At 38.7% G+C, this 2,420-nt stretch overlaps 1 protein-coding gene across 1 annotated transcript; it reads right to left on the reverse strand.

Annotated features, from left to right (window-relative positions):
• Positions 1 to 349: 349 nt before the first annotated feature.
• Positions 350 to 1,285, reverse strand: LOC113893555 (olfactory receptor 8S1-like). The gene has a single exon (XM_027543480.1). The coding sequence runs from the start codon at positions 1,283 to 1,285 to the stop codon at positions 350 to 352; it is 936 nt and encodes a 311-aa protein (XP_027399281.1).
• Positions 1,286 to 2,420: the final 1,135 nt, after the last annotated feature.

Below are 2,420 nucleotides of genomic sequence, written 5' to 3' on the forward strand. Positions count from 1 at the left end.
GAGAAAATCAGTTTTCCAAGGGATTTGGAGTGCAATTATTCAAAGACACATGAAGGAGGAATAACACGAGCAACAAATGTTCACAAAATATGAATATTAAATCAACACTTTAACAAAATAATCCTGTAAAAAAGAGAATTATCTGATTCATTTCTCCTTTGCCAAATAAGACTAAACCTGAATCATCCCAAGAGTTTTCTACCCTTTTCAGAAGCATTTCCAAGGAAATAATTGCTTTATGTTCCCTGTAACATCTGGCAGCCTGGACAATCAAGAAACTCCTTAAAGTCCATTGTTTGATCATGTAGCACAGTAGTTCAACTTCTCTTTCATAATCATTTTGTGTATACTACAAAAGAGAATCAAAGTATTTTCTAAACACTCTTCCCATAGCTGCCTTCACCTCCTTGTTCTGCAGGCTATAGATGAGAGGATTCAGCATGGGAGTGATCACGCTGTATTGCAAGGAGAAGATCATCTCCAGGGCAGAAACTGAGGTTGGCAACAGATAGCTGAGGAAACCTGAGCCATAAAACAAGATCACAGTAGTGAGGTGGGAGGAGCAGGTAGAGAAGGCCTTACTTCTGCCCGAAGTGGAGCTGATGCTTAGAACAGTGGAGACAATGCAGGCATAGGAAGAAGCAATCATCACAAAGGTTCCAAAAAAATGCAAGACAGAAGAGCAGAGCAGGAGCGTGAAATTGGTGGAGGTATCAGAGCAAGACAGAGGGAAGAGAGAAGACAGCTCGCAGCTGAAGTGGGGAATAATTTGGTCCTCACAATAGTCTAAATTGACCGCCAGGAGGATGTTGATGAGAGCATCCACAAAGGCCAGGCTCCAGGAGGCCCACACCAGCCCAACACAGAGCTGGTTGGTCATCACCTGGCCGTAAAGCAGAGGGGAGCTGATGGCTACGTAGCGGTCATAGGCCATCACAGCCAGCAGACAGGCCTCAGTGCCCCCGGTGGTAAACACAAAGAAGGCCTGAGCCAGGCAGCTCTCTACACAGATGGTTTTACTTTCAGAAAGTAGATTTTCCAGCATCTTGGGGACTGTGACAGATGAATGGCAGAGATCCAGAAAGGAGAGCTGTCTCAAAAAGAAGTACATGGGTGTGTGGAGGTGAAAATCAGCCCTCATCAGCAGCAGCATCAAGAAATTTCCCATTAGAGTGAGGAGGTAAATCAGAAGGAACAGCACAAAGAGTACAGCCTGAATATGTGGGTCAATAGATAGTCCAAGGAGAACGAACTCATTGATAGCACTATGGTTTTTCATTATCATATAGAGAAATGTTCTTTCTGGAAAACAAAAAAAGAATATCCACATCAAAAGTCCTTTAATGCTTCTCTGTTACCCCAGCACCTAGATCTTACTCTGCATAAATGTTTTCTTCATTACTGTCCCACAATCCATATTCAGATACTTAAAAGCTCACTTCCTGGTCATTATCATATCATAAATGTTTTAAATCAGCCAATTACTATTTTTTTAAATAAAATCTTTTTTTGAACTAGAGTACTTTTATATGGCTCATAGTGATACATTTGAAAAGGAAAGTCTACTGACATTAGAGGAGGATGAAGAAAAATTTCAAGAGTGAATTACTTGAGAAACAGAGCATTAAATCCAGGTGAAAAGGACTTAGGTAGAAGCAGGGGCACTTTGTCTATTCTGTATCTGGGAGGGAAGGTCATAAGTGGAGGAAGTTAAGGGAATTTCCATTCGATTGCTTCCATTTGTTTTCAATAAAGCATAAATGAATTCATTGGTTATACATGTGAATGTCTGTGAGCATGCCCACAGGAACACAAGAAATTATAAAGACATGATAATAATGAAATTAACTGTTCAGTCATGAAGTATAGGTGAAAGTGAAGTTTAAGAAACCATTAGACAGTAGGAGGACAATGTGATAAGAAGGGAATTTAGAGACTGAATATGAAATTATATTGCTTTGGATTTTTCTTGTTTTAAATCTCTCATTTTACTTAGTGGCATCATTTATCATTTAATTTTAAAATATATTAATACAATTACAGAAAAATTAAAAAAAAAATAGTAGCCTAGATTATAATGCCCAGTGATATTTTAGGTGGGTTTTTGTAGGCAATGCTATGAGTACAATGAGTTATGAGAAGCTGTTTCCCAGTAACAGAACAATGCTCTGGATAGATACACCATTCTCATCCTAAAACCAATATATCCAAAAATATATATAGTCACCACATGTATCTAAGTCATTTTGGCAAGTTTTAAGGTTCCACATGGTTAGTTAAACTCTATTCTCACACTTTAAATAAGACTTGAGCATGTATCCCTTTGATATTCTATATATGGGGTCAATATACAGAAGAGCTGAGTCTCAATGTAACTATTCCATACTCTGGACTCAATCTTGAGACCCATCCTGGCCTTT

The sequence above is a fragment of the Bos indicus x Bos taurus genome, chromosome 5 (assembly GCF_003369695.1).
Source record: "Bos indicus x Bos taurus breed Angus x Brahman F1 hybrid chromosome 5, Bos_hybrid_MaternalHap_v2.0, whole genome shotgun sequence".
Lineage (NCBI taxonomy): Eukaryota > Metazoa > Chordata > Mammalia > Artiodactyla > Bovidae > Bos > Bos indicus x Bos taurus.